Here is a 24,699-nt window from a genome sequence, read left to right on the forward strand (position 1 = left end):
GTTGTGGGTTTTATTGGCCAACTTTGTACAAATATGCAAGCGAACTAGTGAAGAGGTGTGATGAATGTCAAAGAGCGGGTGAAATTTCAAAGAAAGATGAGATGCCTCTCAATACCATCCTTGAGGTTGATATTTTTGATGTATGGGGCATTGATTTTTATGGGCCCGTTTGTTAGCTCTTGTGGGAACACTTACATTCTTGTGGCGGTTGACTATGTCTCAAAGTGGATTGAAGCCGTGGCTTTGCCCCACAATGAGGCCCGAAGTGTTGTTGCATTTCTCAAGAAGAGCATCTTTACAAGGTTTGGTACTCCTCGTGCAATCATAAGTGATGGAGGATCTCATTTTTGCAATAGAGCTTTCGACACTTTGCTTGCAAAGTATGGTGTTCAAAGTAGGTGATTTGGTTCTCTTGTTTAACTCTCGGATTTTCTGGGAAAGCTTAAGTCAAAATGGAGTGGACCTTCTGAAGTGGTGTGTGTGACCCGTTTGGTGCACTTGATTTAAAGAACAAAAATGGGGAAGTTTTCAGAATGAATGGGCATAGGGTCAAGCACTACTTGGGAAAAATTGATGACAGCCACGTGGTGGCACTTCTTCATCTCAAATAATTTGATGGTAACCTGCGTCGTATCGTGACGTTAAATCAGGCGGTTCTTGGGAGGCAACCCATGTATCTTTCTTCTTGTTTTTATTTGATTTTTATTGTAGTATAGGATTTATTTTTGGACTATCTGGTTATGAGATGCTACAGGATTGTGTTGATGCAGTGCAGGACACAGTGGAAAAAGTGTTCAGGTCTCTAAAGTTTTCAATGCAGACGCACTACATTTAGTGCGGACCGCACTGATGAAGGACGAAAAGTCCAGTTCTCTGAAGTTTGCCACCGCGGTCGCATTACATTTTGTGCGGTCCGCGGTGGACCACTGTAGCTGCATGGCATTTTATGCGGACCGCAGTGGGTTGCCTTCTCAAACTTGAAAAAATGTTGTGTGATACGGACCGCACAAAATGGAGTGCGGTCCGCATTGGGTTGGTAAGCTGGGCCCCAGGTCCTTTTTCTATAAATAGGGTCTGATGTCCTCCTTTTACACTTTTCGACTCTTTGCTCTCAAAACTCATAGAAGCACTATTCATCTTTCCTTTTGCTCGCAATTAACTGCTTGGACTCGTTTACCTTCAGTTCATCTCACATCTGGTACCATAACTTCTTTTTAATTGTTTAATTTTGTTAATTTCTCTAAATTTTTGTTTTTCTTGCTTCCCTTCTGTTCTTCCCGTACTTCTTTTGATTTGGTAAAATTAGGTTAGTTAATTTCTTGATTAAAGTAGAATTAGGTAGTTAGAAACACTGGACATACACATAGGAACCTTTCTTAGGTGTCAAATTGGACTTAAAATCAAAATACATTGAACCCTAAGTTAGTGTTGCTTCTGGGCACTCAGTGAAGACCACAGTCGATTTTGTACAGTCCACGGTGCCTTAGTGCGATCCGCAATGGCATTTTGTGCGGACCGTATTGATGAGTGTCTGTAATCTGATCTTTTGGGACTGCGGCCGCACTACATTTTGTGCGGTCTATGTTGGTCCCTATGCGACCACACTACATTTTGTGCAGCCCGCATTGCCTGGATACAGAGAGTGGGTAGTCTAAACCCCACCTCTGTGCGGACCACATTGCCATTTTGTGCGGTCCGCATTGAACTGTGTAATTTCTGTAGCTATCTGCAACTCTGATCTTACTTACTTCTACTGATACCAACAAGCCTACTGGATGTTGTTTGTAGACAATGGTGAAACAAAGAGGCAAGGGCTCTAAACAACTAGGCAGAGGAGAATCCTCCCAAGAGGGAAATAGAAAATGATAAGATTGACTGCTCAAGCCCGACAAAACATTAAAAACATTTGGAAGATGATTAAAGCTGTTGATAGGGCCATTGACCAGTCTGGGAGCGAATACGAGCCCTCCCGGGATATATCTTTAGACTCAATGCCAGAATACATCCCTGACTGGCCGGAGAGGAACATGCTAAGAGACACTCATCCACCTTCCCCCGCTGCCCAAGCATGAGTAAATGTATCTTCTGGGTCGTTTGAGGGCTCAGCTGAAGGCAGTGGGGATGAATACTCCACCTATCCCATAGCTTTATTATCCGGAGAGGGTGCAATAGGAGAAAAAGATGTAGTAGGAGAAGGGGGTGAGCCCCAGGTTGGCGGGGTAGAACGAACTAGAAACTTGGAGGTGTGGCAAGATCGCTTTGTGAGCGAGGTGGCCTACCATAAATTCAGAGAATGGTGTCCTATGAGGAAATTAATTTCGGAGAGAAGTTTTGTAGATAGAGACCTTTTGCCTCACAACCCTAATGTGAGAAGGCAGTTTAGAGAGAGATTGGGCTGGGAGTATTTCTTAAACAATTGTGAGGATGAAAACGAGCACTTGGTCAAGGAATTCTACACCAATGTTGCCCACATCAAGAAGGGCACCAAAGTGACCAAGGTGCACAATTTGAAAGTGTTGTTCGATGGGAAAACCATAAATGACTACTTGGGCTTTGAAGAGGAGGATGAGTCGCTGTATTTGGAAAAAATTGAATTAGGTGAGGAGGTTCGCCCTTGGTCGGCACAGTATCTGGCAATCCCAGGTACCACCCCCGATTGGTTGAATGCGGGAGTGAAAATATTGAGAAGAAGTTTGAATTTCGAGGCCAAGGGGTGGGAAACATTCGTGTGCAACAGATTGGATCCCACTACTCATGACAACTCACTCCCTCTTCACCGGGCAGTATTGGTAGCATCAATCATGGTGGGTTACCCTATTAACGTCGGGAAGGTGATGTCTCGGGTGATTACACAGGTAGGAAGTGAAGGTGACAAAAACTACCATTTCCCTAGCTTCTTAACCATGTACTTCACGGACTTAAAGGTAGAAAAGAGGCCATTTGATATAAAGGTAAAAGCGAAGGCCCCGTTCTCATGGTACAGTATGCAGGGTGATGACAACCCAAAGATCAAGAACTTCAAGGGAACAACTACTGCTCCAACTGGCCATTCTGAAGAGCCAGTTGTGGTAGTGGCTCCTACTCAGCCTGCCTCCACCTCTGCAGACATTCCTCCTGGTCCATGCACTTCAGCAGATCCCGAGATACCCTCTTCTCAAGCCTACCCAATGACTGCACATCGACTGAGTCAGGATCTTCTCAGCATCAACAACTAGATGCACACAACTTCATCCAAGTTGTCTATCCTCATTACTAGAGTGGAAGCTCAGTCGGCACCTCCGCCTCCACAGGTCTCGCAGTCTATCGAGGGTTCCCTAAAGGAGATTTTGGCCAACCAAAAGAAAATCCTTGACATCGAGAAAGTGCTCACGGATGCTGTTGATTCACACAGCAAGGCTCTCAAGGAGCTTGCTAAGGAGCACAAGAAGTTGAGGAAGATGCGGGCTTCCAAGGAGTCCGTAAATGAGCTGAGGGCTAAGGTTGAAAGGATGAGGTAGATCATCTGCCTTTGGACTTATTGCTATAGGACTCAGTACCAGTAGCTCATCCCCAGCCTGAGCAGTCCCAGAGGCCTCCCAAGAAGAAGAGGATGATTCCCCGAGCAGACGATGTAGTCATCCAGTTGGCAGACCCACCGGAGACCTCCTCTAGTCAGCCACAGGATGCACCTCAGGAGCCTATCTAGGTCCAGGCCCAGGTCCCAGCAGCAGAGCAGTAGGCCATAGGGAACCAGTCTGAGGTTCCCGAGCATATAGGGACCCATGGACCACTCAGGAGCCTATGTAGACAGACGGGCCATAGGGAGTCTCTATATCCTTTTCCCTTTTTCTTTTTGGTGCTTATTTGGTTTAGTTGACATTGGGGACAATGCCAGTTTTCATTTGAGGGGGTAGGCCCTAATTTTATGGATTTGGATTATTGTATATATTTGACAGTTTTTATGCTTTCTTTATTTTTCATCTTTGGTTTGTCTATAATTTTAACATTTCGTCACATTTCTCGTACTTTTATTTTACTTTGGGTCTGTATATAAAGTTATGTTACATTGTACATATTCATCCCATCTATTGTATATTCGATTAGATCCCCTCTTGTATATATTCATTTTACTTTTAGCAATTTTTCTTTCTTAGCTTCTTATTTATGTTTGTAGCTTCTTGTTTTGAACGTTTGTTATAAGCCTTTGATTTTCTTAATGCCACGGTTCTTTCCAAAGGTGGAGTTTGTGTGAACCGGATAGCTCTTCCCAATGATGGATGGCGTGACAACCTTCTTAAGGGTTTGAGTCCGTTTGTCTCTTTGCTTTTTAGTAGTTAGTGGTAAGGGTACCTCAAGCAAAGCTTCACTTGGGCCTAGCACATTTAACTTTGATCTTATGGTCAAAAATAAATTGTTGTGTTTAAGATGGTGAAAGTCGTGACCTTGAGACTCTTGTGTTGACCGATAATCATCAAGTGGTTTTTCGGGACTATTGTGTGCTCAAATCTTATCTAAGGTCATTTTGGGCCCCCGACTCTATGTCTTTAGTGATCCCATATCTTGTGTGGTGGGAAATCGCATTGCAAGTCCTAGTCTGAGCCATTGGTCTAGAACTTGCCCTGTATGTTTGTTGAGGCGAAATCTTAAGTGAATTTTAACTTGAGACATTATTATAGGCTCTCCTTGGTCCAAATGATATCTTTAACACTTCCATACCTACCAATGATAAGATTCCTAGTCAACCCTTTTGAGCCTTAGACCTTTTTCCTTCAAGAATCATGATACAAGCCTTTACACGTTCTAAAAGATACCCTCTCTTGGCACCCGATCTTCCCTTTAGCACATGGCAAAAGTATAAGTTTGGGGGGAGAGACGAGGATTACAACAAAGTGGTAAAAAGATGCAAAAAAGAATGAAGAAAAGGAAAGGCAATGAAAAAGAAAGAAAAGCAAAAAGACAAAAAGAATGTTCAATGTGTAAGAGAATAAAAAGGGATTCAAGAAAAGCAAAGAATGAAAAGGTGTGGAAAGTTGAGAAAGGAGAAAAGATTCGAAATGTATAAGAAAGAGTGACAGTGTGTCTCTCTAACCCCTTAGAAAGAAGTGAAAAGACTCAAAAAGTCAAGTGAATATGTTCCAAAATGAAACAAAAGAAGTGCTTAAGGGAATATGAAACCTACTTAGACCAAACATTGCCTACCCAGAACCAAAAGCCTTCACTATGTCTCCACAAACGCCCTATATTATCTCTAGTTGAATGAAACTTACATTAGTGGTGACTCACATAAGGGGCAAACACATGGTACTTAGAGCCGGACTTGTGACTTTTCCTTGATAGAGATAAGTGATTTTACATTAACCTCGTTCTGAGTGCTACTATTCTAAAGGTGAGGTTTTCTTAGGGAGAGTTGAGGATGTATGAGTTTGGGTTCCACAATGACCAAAGTAATAGAAAGAGTTCTTTGATGTGTTGAGTCAACTCTTGATGCTCTTGTTTCGCACTTAATCCATGGTTTTTCAAAGAGTAAATGTTGTTAATGATTCATTTGTATTGAGGGCAATTGTTAGTCCCAATTGATGCTAGATGAGGGCACTTTAGGACAGCTGAATTTTCTTGGAAATTTCCTTAAGGGGTGAGTCTTATTTTGTTTGCTTGAGGACAAACAAAAGCTTAAGTTTGGGGAAGTTGATAACTAGGGATTTTGATATATTTTATACTCTTTCTTGCTTATGTTTTGATTAGAAATTTGTACAAAATAGTCCCAAATGGCTCACAAGTTGTGCTTGATTGCAGGTTTGATCAACAAAGTGACAAGATGTCAAAGATCAGCTCAAAAAGGAGTGAAACTTGAACAAGTACAAGACAAGACAAAGCTCAAGCAAAACAGGCCCAATGGGCCGCACACCATTTTGTGTGGTCCGCACAAGTGAGGTTCGGAGAGGTTGATTTCCAGGCCAACAGGTAATGCGGCCGCATGAGATTTAATGCGGTCCGCATTGGAGTCACTGCGGCCGCACTCGATTTAGTGCGGTCCGCAGAACCAAGGATCAAAGAAGTGCCATTTTGGATATTGAAGCCAATGCGGTCCGTGCTCTATTTCATGCGGATTGCACTAGAAGCCACCGCGGCCGCACTCGATTCTGTCCGGTCCGCATTGCCCGAGTTCAGAGAGTTAGATTTTCAAGTTTAGAGCCCTAGTGTGGCCGCACTTGATTTTGTGCACTCCGCACTAAACCCGCAGTGGTATTTTTGTACAGATTTTTTAGCTTAGTATGAATAGCTTCTTTTCCCATTTAGGTCATGAGATAGTTTATGTACTGAGCTGTGCTCATGACTTTGATAGTTTTAGCTATTTTTAACAATTTTAACTTCATTTCAACATTGAATCTTCTAGTTTATCTTAGCAATTAATTAATATGAGTTTTTCTTCATCTATTTCATTGCTTTCTTCTGTAATTATGAGTAGCTAGACCCATAAGCTAGGGTTGTGGCTCAACCCTAGTATGGGTAATTGATGGGTTTTGTATTTTGATGCTTGGTTGTCTATGGGTGTTTGATATTTGGACTAATTTCATATTTATTTGCTGAATTAGTTGTTGCAAACACTAGTTTGTGTTTAGTTGACTTTGGCTCTTCTTGAGAAAGAGAGTCTAAGTCTCTGAAATTGGTCCAACAAGGAATTGGGTCGTACTCAAGAGATTGATAGCCCCAATTAAAGGGTTAAATCTAGAGATAGTAATAACCGACTTGAACCTGGATTGCATGTGCAAATTTGCATACCCAATCGGTCTTGAGAAAGTCAATTCGGGCAAAATCACTCGAACCATCGAGAGGTGTAGTGTGGGTAAAATCGTGCAATGGTTATATCATACTCCCCAAATGTGCCAATCATGCCTTAGACTCAAGTACCCGTCAATTGACCACCTAGGCGAAAGTCACTACCCTAGTGCCTTTTAACCATTTGAACAACTCGTAGTAGTTTACTCTTAGCATATTCTAGTTTAATTACGCATTGTAGTTTATACAATTAGAAGTAAATCAAAACCCAAAAATGTTTAGAAGTGCAATTTGGAACACATACACAATTTCACTTTAGATAGACACCTGACTCCAACTTCTAGCTCCCTGTGGAAATCGATCCCGACCTTAATCGGGTAAAAGCTGCTTCGATCTTCTCTCGCTACTCAATAGTAGTGCAAGGTTGGCTTCGATCAGATCACATAGACGACCCTGGAGTCGCAAAACACCATCCTCTCCCATAGAAACCTCCTTGGCACCACCCTGAAGCCCCGTCTCTCTGAGAACCGCCAAATGTGGATCATCAAACTGTCGGGCCTTGATCTGCCCCAATAATGAAGACTGAGCGACAATAGACGCAAGCACTCGGTTGGGCTCTGAAATGTCCAAACTCACAAGTCTGTTAGCCAAGGACTGAATGTCCAAAGCTAGTGGTCTCTCCTCTACTGGAATGAATGCCAAGCTACCCATACTCTTTGCCTTTTTGCTTAAGGCATCCGCGACCACAATGGTGATGTCATAATCCTTTAGTAACTCAAGCCACCTACACTGCCTCAAATTAAGATCCCTCTGTTTGAACAAATGCTGTAAGCTGCAATGATCAGTATAAACCTCACATGGCACCCCATACAGATAATGCCTCCATATCTTAAGAGCATGAACGATCGCGGCCAACTCTAGATCTTGCATAGGATAATTATTCTCATGAACGTTCAGCTGGCATGAAGCATAGGCAATAACTCGCCCCTCCTGCATCAATACACATCCCAATCCAACACACAAAGCATCACAATATACATTATACATCCCTGAGCCGGAAGGCAACACAAGGACTGGCGCTATAGCCAAGGCTGTCTTGAGCTTCTGAAAGTTTGCATCACAATCATCAGACCACTGGAAAGGAGCACCGTTCTGGGTCAATCTAGTCAGAGGTGATGCAATAGAAGAAAAGCCCTGCACGAATCGTCTGTAGTAACCTGCTAACCCTAGGAAACTCCTAATCTCGGTCACCAAAGTAGGACGTGGCCAACTCTGAACTGCCTCAATCTTCTTGGGGTCCACCTTAATACCCTCTCCTTACACAATATGCCCTAAGAATGCCACCGACTCTAGCCAGAACTCACATTTAGAGAACTTAGCATATAGCTTCTGCTCTCGCAAGGTCTGAAGCACTACCTTCAAATGTTGCTCGTGCTCCCCCAGGCTATGGGAGTATATCAAGATGTTGTCAATGAAGATGACGGCAAATGTAAGGCCTGAATACCTTGTTCATCAAGTCCATGAATGTTGCTGGGGCGTTAGTCAAGCCAAAGGACATCACCAGGAACTCATAGTGGCCATATCTAGTCTGGAATGCAGTCTTCGGAACATTCGAGTCCCGAATCTTCAGCTGATGATACCCTGACCTCAAGTCAATCTTAGAGAACACCCTAGCACCCTGCAACTAGTTGAACAAATCATCGATATGAGGCAACGGATACTTGTTCTTGATGGTGACTTTGTTCAACTGGCGGTAATTAATGCACATCCGCATAGTTCTATCCTTCTTCTTCACAAATAACACTGGTGCACCCCAAGGCGATACACTAGGTTTAACAAACCCCTTTGTTAACAACTCCTCAAGCTGCTCCTTCAACTCCTTCGGAGCCATACAGTACGGTGGGATAGATACAGACTGGGTGCTTGGAGCCAAATCAATGCAGAAATCAATATCATGATCCAGTGGCATGCTAGGAAGATCAGAAGGAAACACATCGGCGAACTCTCGAACTACTGGAACTGAATCAATCATCGGAGACTCTACGGTGGTATCTCGAACATAAGCGAAATAAGTCAAGCACTCCTTCTCGACCATTTGCCGAGCCTTCAGGAAAGAGATAACCTGACTAGATGTGTCAACTGTGGAACCCTTCCACTCCAACCTCGGCAACCTTAGCATCGCTAAAGTAACAGTCTTGGCATGTAAATCTAGGACAACGTGATATGGGGATAACCAATCCATTCCCAAGATGATCTTAAAGTCGATCATATCAAGCAACAAGAGATCCTCACTAGTCTCAAAACCATAGAATGTGACCACACAGGACTGTCAGATCTTATCCACAACCACAAAATCACACACAAGGGTGGACACATGAATAGGAATGCCCAAAGGCTCAGGAGAAATAACCAGGAAACGAGAAAACAGAGATGATACATATGAATAAGTAGATCCTAGATCAAATAATACTGAAGTATCTCTACCACCGACAGAAATAATAACTATGATGACGGCATTTGAGGCCAATGCATCTGGCCTAGCCGGAAGGGCATAGAATCTGGTTGGAGCGCCGGTTGGCTGGCCTCCACCGGACTGAGCAGTAGCTGGCTGACCTCTCCCTGCCTGCCTCCACCTCTAGGACGGTCCTTACTCGTTTTCCCTCCACCTCTAGGTGGCGGCGCAACCGGTGCTGAAATCATAGGCTGTTGACCCTGCTGTACTGCCTTGCCCCGAAGCCCGGGGTAGTACCTCCTCATATGGCCAAGATCTCTGCACTCGAAACAACCCTGTGGTGCGATGACTTGTTGTCCTGATGGCTGACCCTAATGGACTGTAGACCCACTGGAAGAAGCCTGAATAGCCGGCGGACAATATGAACTCTCCAGCATAGCACTGAAATAAGAATCAGAAGAGCCCTGAGGACCTGAATACCCCCGCAGGAACCCTGAATAGCTGGCAGGCAATACGAGCTCTCTGGTATGGCGCTGAAATAAAGACGCGCTGGAGCACCCCGAGCAGTCGGTGGTGCTGAATATGGGGGCTTGTTGGGCTGACCCCTCCCAAACTGACCTCTACCCCTAGCCGAGCACCTCTGAACTCTCCGGAGAATCTATCCCTCTTATCCTGCTACATCTACTCTCTACCCTTCTAGCGATATCCCTCAATCCTGCGAGAAATCTCTACCACTAGCTGATACTCTGATTGAATACTGGGGTGCAACCCCGCAACAAATCTCTGCACTCTCTCTATATCTATGGAAGTATCATGGGTGCATGGCGAGACAACTCATAAAACCTCGCCTCATAATCGGTCATAGACATCTGACCCTGCTCAAGATGCTCAAACTGATACCATAGCTCTTCCCTCTCAGAGGGTGGAATGTACCTATCCAAGAATAACTGTGTGAACTGACCCCAAGTGATGGGAGGAGAACCTGCTGGCCTGCCTAGAACATAGGACTGCCACCATCTACGGGCCCTGCCCTCAAGCTGAAAAGTAGTGAAGTCAACTCCATGCGACTCCAATATCCTCATGTTATGCAGTTTGTCCCTGCACCTATCTATAAAGTCCTAGGCATCCTCATGACGCTCGCCCCTGAAGACCGGAGGGTGAATCCTAGTCCATCTATCCAATAACTTCTGCGGATCGCCATCCGCAGCTGGTCTGGGCTGGGGTACCACTGCAGCAACTGGCAGAGCCCTATCTGCGGGTAGTGCACCTGGAGTCTGATGCACTACAGCTACATGTCCAAGATCCTGAGCAGTAGGGGTCTGTGCTCCCCCTCCTGCCCGTGATGTAGCTGGATCTGCTGGAAATAAACCAGCCTGAGTCATAGAATCCATGAAATGCAGTATACGACCCATGACCTCCTGGAATCCTGGTGTTGTCATAAAGTCCATCGGGGTAGGCTCAGCTGCGGGCACCTCGCCCTGCTCTTCGATGATAGGATCTCCCGCGGGATCTGCTGGTGGTACCACTGGGATAACTCTGGGACGCCCTCGTCCCCTACCTCGGGTAGGTGCCCTCCCCCAGCCTCTGCCTCGGCCTCTATCAATGGGGGGAGCAGCTCCTCCCGGGTCTGGAACATCAATCGTGCGTGTCCTTACCATCTGTGAGAGAATAGAAGAGGGAAATTTAGTATACAAACCACTGCACGATAGGAAATGAATAAAGAGTAGTTTTTCCTAACACCCTATAGCCTCTCGAAGATAGATACAGACGTCTCCATACCGATCCGCAAGAGTGTAGTATGAGTATGTAAATTAACACGTACCCAGTAAGTATCTAGCTTAACCCCAAAGATGTCACGACCCAAAATCCAGTAAGGGTCGTGATGGCGCCCAACACCATTGTCAGGCAAGCCAACGCGGAAGTATTAGTAAATTCTTATTTTTACTTACCTAATTTTATTACATCATTTCTTAATTTGCAATTAAAACATGTGATGATAAGCAATATTTAATAATAATTATAAAACCCAAAAGAACTGTCTACTAATGTGTGTGCCAAGACCTGGTGTCACAATTAGTGGACAACTAGTAGAATGTACAAAAGAATAATATTATCCTACTGTCAGGGATAGAATAGACAACAAAAGTAAAGAAAGACCCCATCAAGCTATTGAACGACACAGGAAGGGAGCAGCTCACAGTGGAAGTCTCGGTCTATGAATCAGGGGCGCGCACCAGTCTGATAGCCAGATATACCTGCCTCAGATCCTGTACAATTAAGTACAGAAGTGTAGTTGAGTACATAAACAATATGTACCCCGTAAGTATCCCGTCTAATCTCGAAGAAGTAGAGACAAGAGGTCGACTTGATACTTACTAAGGTCAAATAATACAATGAAGTGTTACACTAAGCATGGAAGTCACAAATAATCAACAATTTGTAGCAAGAGGTAATATGTCATGTTCTTAACAATTTTACAATTAGCCATTTACATTTCAAATATTTAGCCGGTCAAGTCATGGATAAGATTTCACATAGATATTATGCGCACACTATGCCGAGGTCGACGGTCCGATCCAATAGAAAATAAACTATGCACTGCCAGAGGGTCGAATGGAGGGAACCATAGATGCATCTATTTCTACCGAGGCGATCGGCCCGATCCACAAATATCAATTAATATCAAGAAAACACATGAATGCGCATTTAATTCAGAGTAAATTCATAAAAGTGTCCAACAAGTGTATACATTCGCTTATATTCCATTCCAAGTCTCTAGCACGCCCTAAGTGATCACATTAGCAAGAAAATATAGAGACATTCACAAATATAACATGATACGGGTCCTAGACTACCCGGACAATTAACATAATAGTAGCTATGCATGGACTCTCGTCACCTAGTGCGTACGTAACCCCCGCATTTAGTAGCAAATTACTCAATTATTACACTTATGGGGACAATTCCCTCTTACAAGGTTAGAAAGGAGACTCATCTCGCTCCAAAGTGCACTTCCAATACCACGAACGAGCCCAAACCCTCAATTCGGAACCGAACAATCCAAAACTAGTTAAATGAGGTAGGAACTAGTCAATATAAGCTCACAAGATCAAATTCTAGCTATTAAAGCCATTTCCTAACCATTAATACAAGTTTCCTAAAATTCGAACCCGGGCCCACATGCCCGGATTCCAAAATTTTCAGAAGAAAGTTGTTCTCTATAACCTAAGGATCAATAATATATGATTTATAATCCATTTCATATCCAATTTCGTAGTAGAATCTAAGTTTTATTAAAACCCTAGGTCTAGCTCTAACCCCTTGTTTTCTCCATATCTTTAGGTGTTAATCTACCCAAAACTCAAGTGTTAAACTTATAAATAAGGGAGATGGACTTACCTCACGATGCTATGTGGAAATCCCTTCTCAAGAGCTCCAAAATCTCTCAATACCCCAATGCCAAAAGGTCAAAAATGAATGGAGCTCGACTTAAATGAAGCTCACTGCTTCAGTAGTTTCCGCATCTGTGAAGCCGCTTCTGCGCCTAAGGAGCCGCTTCTGCAGTTTGGCCTGGACAACTCTGGGCCACACATGCAAGGCTACGACCACTTCTGCGGTCTAGCACCTGCGGTCGACCAACCGCAGGTGCGGTTATGACAGAAGCAGATGCTTCAGCACCTCTCCAAATTCTCAACTTCACTCGAGCCTCGTTCGTTTGACGCTCGGGGCTCACGAGCACCGCCCGAACATACTGACAAGTCTGAAATCACAAGATGGACCTACTCGAACCTTCGAATAGCCCGAAACAACACTAAATCTAAGAATCACCCCTAAAACCAAATGAATCAAACTTATGAACTTCAAGTTCTTAATTTTCCTCCAACGAGCCGAAACGCCCTAAAACTACTCGGATTGACACTAAATTTTGCGAGCAAGTCTTAAATGATATATAAGACATGTAACAGGCTCCGAAACCAACATACGAGCCCGATACCATGTAATCAATCATTAATTAGTTTCTTTAAATCTTTAAAACTTCAGATCAACAATTTCTGATAAAAATTCATTACTCGGGCTAGGGACCTCAGAATTCGATTTCGGGCATATGCCCAGGTCCCATATTTTCCTACGGACCCTACGGGACCGTCAAATCACGAATCCGGATCCGTTTGCTCAAAATGTTGACCAAAGTCAAACTTATCCTTTTAAGAAAATCCTAAGGAATAAAATGGGCATATTCCACTCCAAACTTTTCCAAATCCCAAACCCACCATCCCCGCAAGTCGTAAATTAGTTAAAGAAAGCGCGAGAAGTTTTATTTAAGGGAATAGAGTTCTTAAAGGCAAAACGACCAATCCGGTCGTTACAAGCCTACCTCGCAAATGCGATGTTTCCCCTTTTAAGCCAGTCATCGCAAATTTGGAAGTGGCATGGACTCCTTCAATGTCGCAAATGCGAACATTAGTCGCAAATGTGAGAGTATCTATCTGAGGGGTTCGCAATTGCGAACCGTGGTCGCAATTGCGACACCTGCAACCTGTAAATTCATAACTTAGACGCATTTCAACCATTTTTCAAACCCCTTCAAACCCAAAACACTCTTGGGCAAATTTTCAAATACAACTTCTTCTCCAAATCGATTGTAAGTGATTTCTAACTAGTTTTCTACAATCTTTAACATCTTTTCACATAATTTCAACTCAAAATCAATGATTTTCATAGGGAAAATTGAGTGTTTTGGATAGAACCTAGGTTTTTCAAATTTTGGGGATTTGGACCTCGATTTGAGGTCCAATTTTAAAACAAATTATATATTTGGGTTCGTGGGAAAATGGGTAATCGGGTTTTGGTTCGAACCTCGAGTTTTGACCATGTGGGCCTGGGGGAAATTTTTGACTTTTGGGCAAAACTTTGAAAATCTTATTTTCATGCATTAGAATTGATTCAATGAGCATTTATTGATATAATTAAGTAACTTGTGGCTAGATACAAATGAATTGGTGGTGGAATCAAGAGGTAAACTGATAGTTGAGACTTGAATTGTGTTCGTGGCATCGAGGTAAGTGTTTGGTCTAACCTTAGCTTAAGGGATTAGGAGTTGTGTTCTATTTGCTATATGTTACTTGTTGAGTACGACATATAGGCATGGTGCGAGTATCTATACGTTAGTGTCAAGCATGACCGTGAGTCTTAAATTGAAATTGTTATGTTCCTAATAAATACTACAAGTGCATAAGTTACTGATTCTCTGTGTTGAGCAAGGTTTATGATTATTCTCGTAAAAATTACTTATGATTGAGTATTGGTGCTAGTTGAGGTAGTTAGATATTGGAACAAGTTTGGTTATAGCTGATTTTCCCTTGCTAGGACGTATTTACTTATACTGTCAATTCCCTTGCCGGGATAGTGTTGTTTCTTTATTGATCCCTTGCCGGGACTCTTATTGTGATTGGTGTTGAACTGTATATGTGGATCGGGTTGCGCGCCGCAACAATATTATGTTTTGGGATCGGGTTGCACGCCGCACCAATATTATACTTGGATCGGGTTGCACGCCTCAACAATGATATAATTGGATTGGGTTGCATGCCGCAACAGTGATAAACAATATGGATCGGGTTGCACACCACAACAGTGTTATTATGTTTTGGGATCGGGTTGTGTGCCGCAACAATTGAGAATACAAAATATTTATGGATTGGTTACGAGTTCCTTATTGTTTCGTTATAAATTCTAGATTGCCCTTATGCCTTTCTCTTAATTTACTGTTGATAGTGATATTCCCCCGCAGCATGTACCCCCCTCCCATCTTTACTTATTTATTCATGTTTTGTTTTCCGTTGCATATTATATAACTGTACAGGTTTATCTGGTAGTCTGGTCCTAGCCTCGTCAGTACTTCGCCGGGGTTAGGCTAGGTACTTACCAGCACATGGAGTCGGTTGTGCTGATACTACACTCTACACAATGTGCAGATCCCGGAGCGGCAGCTTTTGGACCGTAGCTTTGGGTGGCTACCATCAGTCCAATTAGAGATCCCGAGGTAGTCCTGCAGGCGTCCGCAGGCCCGGCGTTCTCTTCTATCTTCATATGTATTCTGTTTTCATTTACTTCAGAGACAAATTATATCTTTCTTTCCAGACATTTGTATGTAGTATTCGTAGTTTGTCCGTGATATTGTAACATCGGTTTCCGGGTAGAGATGTATGTTGGTATTGTCGTACTGGTTTTTTTTTGGGCTAAGTTATCAGGTTACGTCTTCCGCTTGTATTTATTTATCGTTAATATTTCACTGTTGATCGCATGTTAATTTAAATTGTTAAAAAGGGCTAAATAAAAGATTTAGTGATTCTATAATACGCGGCTTGCCTAGCTTTCATGAGTAGGCTCCATCACGACTCCCGAGGGTGGAAAATCCAGATCGTGACACTACATTTAATTGGTACACAATTTAATTTTTCTTTAGTAATAATATAAAAAAAATAATAAAAAAGAATAAAAACAGTAAATAAAATTAGATTATGCAGAGAAAAAGAATATAAAAAAAGAAGTTAAATGAAATTAGAAAAGGAAAAAAGAAAAAAAAAGAAAACGAGAAAAAAGAAAAAAAAGAAAGAAAAGAAGCATAGAAATAAAAAAGAATTGGAAAATAAAGAAAAAATTCCCCCAAAAACTACTATGGGTAGGAAATATAATTAGTTTATGGGTAGAAAAATAAATGGATAGACAAGATAAATAATTTTGTTTTTGTGGGTAACTGTGTCAAAACCCCTAATTAATTTTATCGCCTCTCGTTGTAGTTATAAGTTCCACTACGCCGTCAATTCCAAGGGCGATGAGATTAATTTATATAGCAATTAAGAGACAGTTATTGGATGATCTTAACGTTGGGCAGGGAAATAAAATATTTTTATTAGTCTTTTTCTAATTTTGCTTAAGATATTTTTAAGAGTTTAACTTCTTTGTTGTTTAATTTTTTTTAACACTATTTGATACTTAAAAGCAAATTACATGTTAAAATATATCCTAAAGAACAATCGAGCCAGAAATTATCTTTCTATATATTATTAAAAAGAGAGGATAAAACCCTTTTTTTGAGCCAAGTGACAGTCTACTAAAAAGTCACATGGCATAATTAGTTAGTAATTAGTTATTTAGTTAATAATTAGTTATTGATTATTAATTTTGAATTTAAATATCAATAAAAAGCGAAAATAATAAAAAATAAAAAACTACCATATATATTGGTTATTTATATATATATATATATATATTAATTGGTTACTTTATTTGAGTTAATAATATAGATATCTTATAATTAACTATAACAAAAAAACTAAAATATAAATATATAAAAAATAACTACCCATTCAAATTGGATGGAAGTAGTTTCAAGTTGGAGTTTTTAAATTATTTTAAAATAAAAAAAATAAAAAAAATTTATCTATTAAAAAACCGAAAAAAAGAGAAGAAAAACTGCCCATTCAAATCGAGGAGTAGTTTCAAGTTGGAGTTTTAAAATATTTTTAAAATAAAAAACGAAATTAAAAAAATAATAAATTACCAATTCAAATTGGGGAGTAGTTTCAAGTTGGAGTTTAAAATTTATAATAAATAACAAAAATAAAGAAATAAAAAAACTTTCAGAGAAAAATATTAAATAAAGTAATATGCTAAAAAAAATTTCTATTAACAATCAAAATAATATTAAATATTGGATGATATTTAATAAATATAGATGTCTTATAATTAACTATAATAAAAAAATAAAAATATAAATTTATAAAAAAAATAACTACCCATTCGAATTAGATGGGAGTAGTTTCAAGTTGGAGTTTTTAAATTATTTTAAAATAAAAAAGCAAAAAAAATATATTTATCTACAATAAAAAAACGAAAAAAAGAGAAGAAAAACTACCTATTCAAATCGAGAAGTAGTTTCAAGTTGGAGTTTTAAAATAATTTTAAAATAAAATTAAAAAATAATAAATTACCAATTCAAATCTATATCTGTATTCTATATATTGCTAAAAGGAAAGGAAAAAGGCCTCTCCTTAAGCCAAGTGGCAGCTTAAAAAAATGACACATGGCATAATTAGTTACTAATTAGTTGTTTAGTTAATAATTAGTTATTGATTATTATTTTTGAATTTAAATATATATAAATAAGGGGAAAAAACTACCATATATATATATGTTACTTTATTTTATAATTGGTTACTTTATATGAATTAATAAATATAGATATCTTATAAATAACTATAATAAAAAAACAAATATATAAATATATAAAAAAATAACTACCCATTCAAATTAGGTGGGAATAGTTTCATGTTGGAGTTTTAAAATTATTTTAAAATAAAAAAGCAAAAAAAAAATTATCTATAAACAAAACTAAAAAAAGAGAAGAAAAACTGCCCATTCAAATCGGGGAGTAGTTTCAAGTTGGAGTTTTAAAATAAAAATTAAAATTTAAAAAGGAGAGGAGAAATCTCTATCCTTAAGCCAAGTGACAGCCTAAAAAAAGTCACACGGCATAATTAGTTATTAATTATTAAATTTGAATTTAAATATATATAAAAACAAAAATAATTAAAAAAACAAAAAACACAATCCATCTATAATATATATATATATATATATATATATATATATATTAATTGGTTACTTTATTAAATTAATAAATATAAATATCTTATAATTAACTATAATAAAAAAATTAAAATATAAATATATAAAAAATTAATTACCCATTCAAATTGGGTGGGAGTAGTTTCAAGTTGGAGTTTTTAAATTATTTTAAAATAAAAAAGTAAAAAAAAAATTATCTATAAAAAAACGAAAAAAGAGAAGAAAAACTGCCCATTCAAATTGGGGGGTAGTTTCAAGTTGGAATTTTAAAATATTTTAAAATAAAAAAAGAAATTAAAAAATAATAAATTACCAATTCAAATTGGGAAGTAGTTTCAAATTGGAGTTTAAAAATTATTTTAAAATAAATAAACAAAAATAAAGAAATAAAAAAACTTTCAGAGAAAAATATTAAATAAAGTAATATGCTAATAAAATTTTCTATTAACAATATAATAATGGATGATATTTAATAAATGTAGATGTATTATAATTAACTATAATAAAAAAATGAAAATATAAATATATAAAAAAATAACTACCCATTCGAATTTGATGGGAGTAGCTTCAAGTTGGAGTTTTTAAATAATTTTAAAATAAAAAATGAAATTAAAAAATAATAAATTACCAATTCAAATCTATATCTATATTCTATATATTATTAAAAGGAAAGGAAAAAGGCCTCTCCTTAAGCCAAGTGGCAGCCTAAAAAAGCCACATGGCATAATTAGTTACTAATTAGTTATTTAGTTAATAATTAGTTATCGATTATTATTTTTGAATTTAAATATATATAAAACGAAAATAATAATAAGAAAATAAAATATATACATATATATATATATACATATATATATATATATATATATATATATATATATATATATATATATATATATATATATATATATATATATTAATTGGTTACTTTATTTGAATTAATAAATATAAATATCTTATAATTAACTATAATAAAAAACAAAAATATAAATATACAAAAAAATAACTACCCATTCAAATTGGGTGGGAATAGTTTGAAGTTGGAGTTTTAAAATTATTTTAAAATAAAAAAGCAAAAAATTTTTATCTATAAACAAAACGAAAAAAAGAGAAGAAAAACTGGCCATTCAAATCGGGGAGCAGTTTCAAGTTGGAGTTTTAAAATAAAAAATAAAGTTTTAAAAAATAATAAATTACCAATTCAAATTGGGGAGTAGTTTAAAGTTGGAGTTTTAAAATTATTTTAAAATAAATAAAAGAAACAACAACAACAACAACTACCCAGTAAAATCCCACATAGTGGGGTCTGGGGAGGGTAATGTGTACGTAGTTCTTACCCCTGCCCCGATAGGCCCTCAGCTCAGAAAGACGAAAATAAAATAAAAAAATAAGAAAAGAGAATTCATTACTAACTCCAGTAGAAACCGTTATAGTAACAGAAGCATAAAAATCAAAAGATGAATGACATGCAATAACAGTAACCAGAATCTAAGGCCCGGGGCTAAGATAAACAACAAAATAGTGTGGGTAAACTGCAAGGCATCTAAGATCAATCCTAATCCAACCCGCGCTTACCCCCGGTATGAAGTAAGGAAAGCTTTACTACTCCTATCCTACAACTCTAATGCTTGACCTTCAGGCCTTCCTATCAAGGGCCATGTCCTCTGAAATCTACAGTCGTACCATGTCCTGCATGATCACCTCTCCCCAATACTTCTTAGGTCTCCATCTACCTCTTCTCGTACCCACCACGGCCAACCGCTCACACCTCCTCACCGGTGCATCAAGGCTTCTCCATCTGCCTCGCTTCTCGCATCTTGTCATCCACAGCGGCAACGCCCACCTTCCTCCGAATATCTTCATTCATAATCTTGTCTATCCTAGTGTGCCCACACATCCACCTCAGCATCCACATCTCTGCTACTTTCATCCTCTGGATATGGGAGTTCTTAACCGGCCAACACTCTGCCCCATACAACATGGTCGGTCTAACCACAGCTCTATAAAACTTACCTTTGAGTATCGGTGGCACTTTCTTGTCACACAAGACTCCAGATGCAAGCCTCCATTTCATCCAGCCCGCCCCTATGCAGTGAGTGACGTCCTCGTCAATATCTCCGTCCCCCTGAATCATCGACCCAAGGTACTTGAAGCTATCTCTCTTGGGGATGACTTGTAACCCAAGCCTCACATCCCCGCCTACTTCCCTCGACTCAGCGCTAAACTTGCACTCCAGGTACTCTATCTTAGACCTGCTCAATTTGAAACCCTTAGACTCGAGAGTCTGTCTCCAAACCTCCAATCTCTCGTTAACACCGGCCCTCGTCTCGTCAATTAGAACTATGTCATCAGCAAATAACATACACCATGACACCTCCCATTGAATATAATGTGTCAAAGCATCCATCACCAAGGCAAATAAGAACGGGCTAAGCGTAGAGCCTTGGTGTAATCCCATAACAACCGGAAAATGCTCCGAGTCGCCTCCCACAGTCCTAACCTTAGTCTTAGCTCCATCATACATGTCTTTGATCGCTCGTATGTAGGCTACCGGCACGCCCTTCGCCTCAAGACATTTCCATAACACCTCCCTAGGAACCTTATCATACGTTTTCTCCAAGTCAATAAACACCATGTGCAGATCCTTCTTCTTATCCATGTACTATTCCACCAACCTCCTAATAAGGTGAATAACTTTCATAGTGGAGCTGCCCAGCATGAACCCAAACTGATTGTCGGATATAGACATCGTCTTCCTCACCTTCCCCTCCACCACCCTCTCCCGTACTTTCATGGTATGGCTAAGTAACTTGATACTCCTATAATTGTTACAACACTGGATATCATCTTTGTTCTTGTACAACGGTACCACTGTACTCGATCTCCATTCCTCCGGCATCTTGTTCGTCCTAAAAATTACATTGAACAACCCAGTCAGCCATTCCAATCCTGCTCTACCCACACACTTCCAAAACTCAATCGAAATTTCATCTGGCCAGGTCGCTCTACCCCTACTCATCTTACACAAAGCCCTCACGACCTCCTCTACCTTAATGCGCCTGCAATACCTAAAATCTCGGAGACTCTCCGAATGACCCAAGTCCCTTAGAGCTATATCCCGGTCCCCCTCCTCATTAAGAAGACCATAAAAGTATGTCTGCCATCTATGCTTAATTTGGGACTCCCCCATCAATACTCTACCATCCTCGTCTTTGGTGCACCTTACTTGGTCCAGATCCCGGGCCTTCCTCTCCCTCGCTTTAGCCAGACAAAACAACTTCCTTTCCCCGCTTTTATCCCTTAATTCCTCATATAGACGGCTAAACGCTGTATTCTTAGCCTCCGTGACCACCAGCTTTGCCTCCTTCCTAGCCACTTTGTGCCCCTCTCTATTCGCACTCCTCTCCTCTTCGCTTGTGCTCCCTGCTAACTTCGCGTACGCTACCTTCTTCACCTCCATTTTACCATATACTATGTCATTCCGCCACCAGCCTCCTTGGTGCCTACTAGAAAAACCCTTCGATACACCTAGCACCTCTCTCGCCGCCTCCCTCACATAGTTCGCCGTCGTCGACCACATAGTGCTCGCGTCTCTACTACTCCTCCAAGCTCCCATAGTAGATAACCTCCCCTCCAACTCCAGGGTTTTATCCTTGGTTAAAGCTCCCCATCTAATCCTCGGTCGGCCACGAGCATACCTCTTCTTCCTATTCATCATAATGTCGATGTCCATCTAAAAGCCTATGTTGAGTCGCGAGGGTCTCTCCCGGGATAACCTTGCAATCCTTGCAAAACCCTCTATCACACCTTCTGAGGAGAAGATAATCGATTTGAGTCTTCACCACCAAACTTCGGAAAGTAACCAAATGCTCCTCCCTCTTCGGGAAAGTCGAGTTCGCAATCACCAGTTTGAAAGCCTTAGAGAAGTCTAACAGCGAAGTACCTCACCCGTTCCTATCCCCAAGGCCAAAGCCACCATGCACCTCGCCATAACTACCAGCAGCCGCTCCAATATGGCCATTAAAATCCCCTCCAATAAATAACCTTTCAGTAGGTGGAATACTACGCATAATATCATCCAAGCCCGCTTGCGGTGTATAAGCGCTAACGACATTGAGGGTGCACTCACCAATCACCAACTTAATAAACATTAGCCTATCATTCACTCGCCTAACCTCAACTAGACTCTCTAAGATCCCTATCCACCAAGATACCCACTCCATTCTTACCCCTCACAACTCTAGAGTACCACAACTTATACCCATCCGTATTCCTCGCCTTTGTCCCTGCCCACCTAGTCTCCTGGACACAAGCTATATAAACCTTTCTCTTCTGGAGAATCTTTTCCAACTCAATAGACTTACCCGTCAGCGTGCCTATGTTCCACGACCCGATCCTCAATCTACAAGCTCCCTCTTTTCCCTTACCCTTCTTTCCTCTCGTCCCAACCCTTGACCCCCTCCCCACCCCCTACTCACCCCCGGAACCCCTCGAGGACATGACCTTACTCTACCATCCCACACCACAGCCACTATACTTACGGCAAACTCCAGAAAATACTAACACGGACCCAAACTAGAAAATAACCGGTTGCAACTACAAGTATTCTAATAAGATGCTTAAAGTGATACTAACTAAATAGCCACAAATTAACTAACATAGAGAAAGAGACAAGAAAATGGGAGATAGCAACTACCGATGGAAAGAACCTGGAGATATGACTTGATGCACCCGGTGATGCTCCGCTCTACTCGCCCGTATGCCTCGCGCTTGCCTGGGCAGCCGCAGCTATTCCCGTGAATATAACCTGGGTGCTTTGGAACCTGACGTCCATCCCTTTGCGATTGTCAAATGGCCTGCTCTGCTTTGCCCGTGCACCTCCTATCCATCACCAAAATAGCCACCGAAAGTGCTACCTGAAACACACATACACACCACGGGACCAAGAAAAGGAGAGGACTGTCACCGGAACGGACGCCGGAAAATAGTGTCGGTCCAAGAAACAATGGTATGACGAGGAAAGGTTTGAAGAAAGGGAAATACAGAGGAGGGTGGTGCAGTTGGTTCGGAAAAGCAGAAGGAAGATGAGACGGCGCCGGTGGGTCGCCGGACGCCGGCCTAGCTGCTTCTAGGGTTATAAGAAAGGGGAAGAAAGAGAGAGATGCGGGGAGAGAGAAAGGAGAGAGAAAGATAGGGACGAGTACTTACCTAGTTCGCCTGTACAAGTGTCGGCGGCGCGATTTGCCGGTGGATTTGTCGGAGGAGATGAAGATGTTACCGTTAGGATTATAGGCTTATCGAGGAGAGAGAGAAGGGAGAAGTCTAATATTAAATAAAGTAATATGCTAATAAAACTTTCTATTAACAATGTAATAATATTAAATATTGGATGATATAATAAAGAAAAATACATAACAAAAAGGTTGTTCGATGCGCTGCCTGTATAAGTCCTGTTAGTTTAACAGAGATTTTATTCATTAAAATTTAAATAATATTATTTAGAACAATAGAATAAAATTTAAAATAAAAAATATCTCAACAGTAATAAATTATATATCTTCTCATATATTACAAAAAGAAAGTGAATACTAAACATTGGTTAATATAATAAAGAAAAATATAGAACAAAAAAGTTATTCACTGAGTATATAAGTACCTTTGATTTAATAGAGATTTTATTATTGGTATATCGTATTGACAAACAAGATGCCAATTGAATTTTATTAAAGCAATCATTCAAATTGGGTGGGATTAGTGTAAAGTTGGAGTTTTTAAATTATTTTAAAATAAAAAACAAAAAATCTATATCTATATATTATTAAAAGGAGAGGACAAAGCCATCTCCTTAAGCCAAGTGGCAGCCTAAAAAAAGCCACATGGCATAATTAGTTACTAATTAGTTATTGGTTATTATTTTTAAATTTAAATCTTCTATCTATATAATTAAAAGCAGAAGACAAAAGCACCTCATGAAGCCAAATGGCATAACAATTGAATGACACATGGCATAATTAGTTATTAAATATAGATATCTTATAATAACTATAATAAAAAAACGAAAATATATTACCCATTCAAATTGGGTGGGAGTAGTTTTAAGTTGGAGTTTTAAAAAAAAAATAAAAAAAGCGAAAATAAAAATAAAAAAATTAGCTATAATAATAAAAATGAAAAAAGAGAGAAGAAAAACTACCCATTCAAATTGGGGAGTAGTTTCAAGTTGGGGTTCTAAAATAATTTTAAAATAAAAAATGAAATAAAAAAAATAAAAATTTACCAATTCAAATTGGGAGTAGTTTCAAGTTGGAGTTTAAAATTATTTTAAAATAAACAAACCAAAATAAAAAAATAAAAAAACTTTAATTCAAATTGTGGAGTAGTTTCTTTCTAATATTGTAGTGTGTGTGTATATATATATATATATATATATATATTATATATATATATATATATATATATATAATGCCAAGTGGTATAATCATAAGACAACAAGTGTAGATTCTTAGGACAAAGCTCCAACAAAGTTGGAACTTTAAAATAATTTTATAATAAAAATCGAAATAATTTTAAAATAAAAAGCAAAATAAAAAAATAAAAATTACCAATTCAAATTGGGAGTAGTTTCAAGTTGGCGTTTAAAATTATTTTTATAAAAAAGAAATAAAAAAAACTTTTAATCAAATTGTGGAGTAGTTTCTTTATAATATTGTAGTGTGTGTGTATATATATAAATATATAAAGAGAAATAAATAATTATATGATGTCAAGTGGTATAACCATAAGACAACAAGTGTAGATTCTTAGGACAAAGCTCCAACAAAGTTGGAACTTTAAAATTATTTTATAATAAAAATCAAAAT

General features: G+C 39.3%; 1 protein-coding gene across 1 annotated transcript; it reads right to left on the reverse strand.

Moving 5' to 3' along the window:
• Positions 1-20,501: 20,501 nt before the first annotated feature.
• Positions 20,502-21,419, reverse strand: LOC107818985 (uncharacterized). The gene has a single exon (XM_016645066.2). It carries the CDS (start codon positions 21,417-21,419, stop codon positions 20,502-20,504), a length of 918 nt encoding a protein of 305 aa, XP_016500552.2.
• Positions 21,420-24,699: the final 3,280 nt, after the last annotated feature.

This window comes from Nicotiana tabacum, chromosome 6 (assembly GCF_000715075.1).
Source record: "Nicotiana tabacum cultivar K326 chromosome 6, ASM71507v2, whole genome shotgun sequence".
NCBI lineage: Eukaryota > Viridiplantae > Streptophyta > Magnoliopsida > Solanales > Solanaceae > Nicotiana > Nicotiana tabacum.

Excerpts from the sequence above, each read along its gene's own strand:
- LOC107818985 (XM_016645066.2), bottom strand. The coding sequence starts at position 21,419 with ATGTGGTCGACGACGGCGAACTATGTGAGGGAGGCGGCGAGAGAGGTG.